This window comes from Protomyctophum parallelum, assembly GCF_964188405.1.
Source record: "Protomyctophum parallelum genome assembly, chromosome: 9".
Lineage (NCBI taxonomy): Eukaryota > Metazoa > Chordata > Actinopteri > Myctophiformes > Myctophidae > Protomyctophum > Protomyctophum parallelum.
Genome location: NC_139706.1, coordinates 27,595,522 through 27,598,244, shown reverse-complemented (window position 1 = coordinate 27,598,244; position 2,723 = coordinate 27,595,522). Strand labels below are relative to the sequence as shown.

Genomic DNA, 2,723 nt, shown 5'->3' with positions numbered 1-2,723 from the left:
GGTAAGTAATCAATATGATATCCGAATACATGATGGAAGAGCACAAACAAATTGGGTAGTGAAGAAAATAAAAGAGAGGGAAAAATAAACTAGTGACAACTGTCAGCTTGTTCACTATTTCTAATGACAAATACAATATGCATGCTGTATATGAATTTGATTTGCGGTAAGCTAACACATCTCAAGTCAACAAGTGTAAGCTCAGAATTGGCTATAAGGGAATAATACAAGACAAGAACACAGTATGTGCAGGTATCCCTACATATAGTATACACATTCAGCTTTCTGCCACTAATGCCTAGCTGTTCCTTCAGGCAGTGTAAAATTCAACAATATGAATGTACTCTATACACTAGAGAGGAAATATGGATTTGCTAAAAAAGTGAATTACTTTATTTCTGATATCTTTTGTTTTCAGACCATAAATGATTGGATTCAATGTTGGGGGGAAAATTAATGTTGAGACCCCTATGAACCTCCTCAAATGTGGTGAAATATTCTTCAGTCTGTATGATATAATTGTAAAAAGGCCCAAACACTCCAAGAGAAGGAAGACAATTAAATGTGTCGCGCAGGTCTGCAGCGCTTTGGCCCTTGTATCAGACCGTTTGCTTCTAAAACATGCAATAAGGATCTGGAGATATGTATACAGAATTGTCCCATTGCTTATCACCTGTGTAACAGCAACTGTAAAAAGACCATAAATGTTATTGATGGTTGTGTTTGCACATACAAGAGTCAACAAGGATGGGTTGTCACAGTAGATGTGTGTCATCACAGATCTACAGCGAGGTAATCGTAACAGAAGAATAAAGAGTACGCCCATCAAAAGCAAATTCAGAAGCCACACTATGGTTATTATTTTCATCATGTAGGAGTTTGTCATAATAGTGGTGTATTTCAATGGCAAACATATGGCAATATATCTATCATAGGCCATAGCAGTCAAAATGAACACAGCACCTACCCCATATATGTGAATGAAGAAAGCTTGGGCCACACAGGCAGAGAAATGCATGGTCTGGGTGTCCAGTAGTATTTCTTTGAGGACCTGAGGAAAGAGGGCTGTTGAGCCTATGAGATCATTGATGGGAAGATTGAGCAATAGAAGATACATGGGCTGGTGAAGGCTCTTGTTAAGGACAATGGTCAGGATCAGAACAAGGTTACAGAAAAGTATAACCATGTAACTTAGAGTTGCAAAAATAAATGCAGGAAATACACTTTCAGGGGGGAGATCGAAGCCTTGCAGTGTCAAAGAAAATGATGTGTTGTAATAGTAGTCCACCATTATTCCAGCCTAAAATAAAACACATAGGATATTATCACGACATGTTATCACAATTTTAGGAAATAGATGTGGAATGATTGATGCAGTTAAATATAAAACATGATGATTACATTGAGAACCCATACAGTACAAGTACATTGTCCATGCGCATATTCTTGCTACAGTAGATGGGGGGGAAAAAACTCACCAAATGATTTCCAGAATAAGGTAAGTGAGATTTAACTTCTCTCACGGTCTCCACTTTACAATGTTCCTAAACGATCATTTATGGAAATAACAGTGTTACACCAAAACGTTAAAGCAACGTTAACTGTGTTGAAGACAAACATGTAAATGTCTGTATTCTTGCTCCTCCAGCAGCAGCTCTGTACTTCGGGGCTTTATACTACATAAAGCTCTCCTGGGAACAATGAGGTGGATCTATAGAGACTATTGTCTAAAGTATATTAAAGGACCACTTCACCACTTTTCAACCTATCTTCATATAATAGGTCCTCACTAATAATCATGAAAAAATGGCACGATTTCTTTCTACTCAGTATGTGTCTCATAGGAGGGCTGTGGGCAGTTTAGAAACCGTCCTCCAGTGACATCATCAGTAGGCAGATTTCTTTTAAACAATATTTATTTTCAAAAATGTTTAGATTTTCATTATCGTGAGAACTATGGCTTCCATTTTCGCATTGCAACTTTTCAGGACTAGAAAGCCTGAAGTTTCTATTAGCTTGTATTCCCCATCGATGATGTCACTGGAAGACGGTTTCTGAACTGCCCACATCCCTCCTATGAGACACAGACCGAGTAGAAATAAATTGCGCCATTTTTTCATGATTATTAGTGAGGACCTATTATATGAAGATAGGTTGAAAAGTGGTGAAGTGGTCCTTTAATCACCATGGTTTGAAAATTAGAAGGTAGTAACTATAGCCCACTTGCACTTTATTTGTTTATATGGGGCAAAACAACAATATTAAGTGACATAATGAGTATGAGTAACCTTAATTAGTTCTATAGAAAAGAATACCAGCACTCACTTTTGATCCATTTAGGATTTAGGATCAGCAACAGTGTTGTTGCTGCTGCTGTGGGGCTGGCAGTGGCATTCCTTTAGACTATCTCTACCAGAACCGTGCACCCGATATTCGCTTACTGTGAACTACTCAACTGAGTCCGAGTGCTTGCTTCTCCTCTCTTCAAGTTAAGCTTGGTTCTACCCTGACACTTACAGTAATGTGCTTGGGTTTTGCTTGAGTGACAGGATATTGTAATCGTTCCTGTTTGTTTGTTTGTTAACATGATATATTGAGGCTATAGATTCTCATAACAGGCAGATTTCCAGAAACTTGGTGGGATGACTTGGGAGATGTTCTGGGTAAAAAAGCGTAAGGCAACAATCTTGAAAGATATCCTTCTGCCAATGAAACATATGTAA

At 38.1% G+C, this 2,723-nt stretch overlaps 1 protein-coding gene across 1 annotated transcript; it reads right to left on the bottom strand.

The window, feature by feature from the left end:
• Nucleotides 1-352: 352 nt before the first annotated feature.
• Nucleotides 353-1,291, bottom strand: LOC310864509 (olfactory receptor 52B2-like; the record flags this gene model as incomplete). Its single annotated transcript, XM_083773197.1, has 1 exon — nucleotides 353-1,291. One exon carries the CDS (start codon nucleotides 1,289-1,291, stop codon nucleotides 353-355), a length of 939 nt encoding a protein of 312 aa, XP_083629323.1.
• Nucleotides 1,292-2,723: the final 1,432 nt, after the last annotated feature.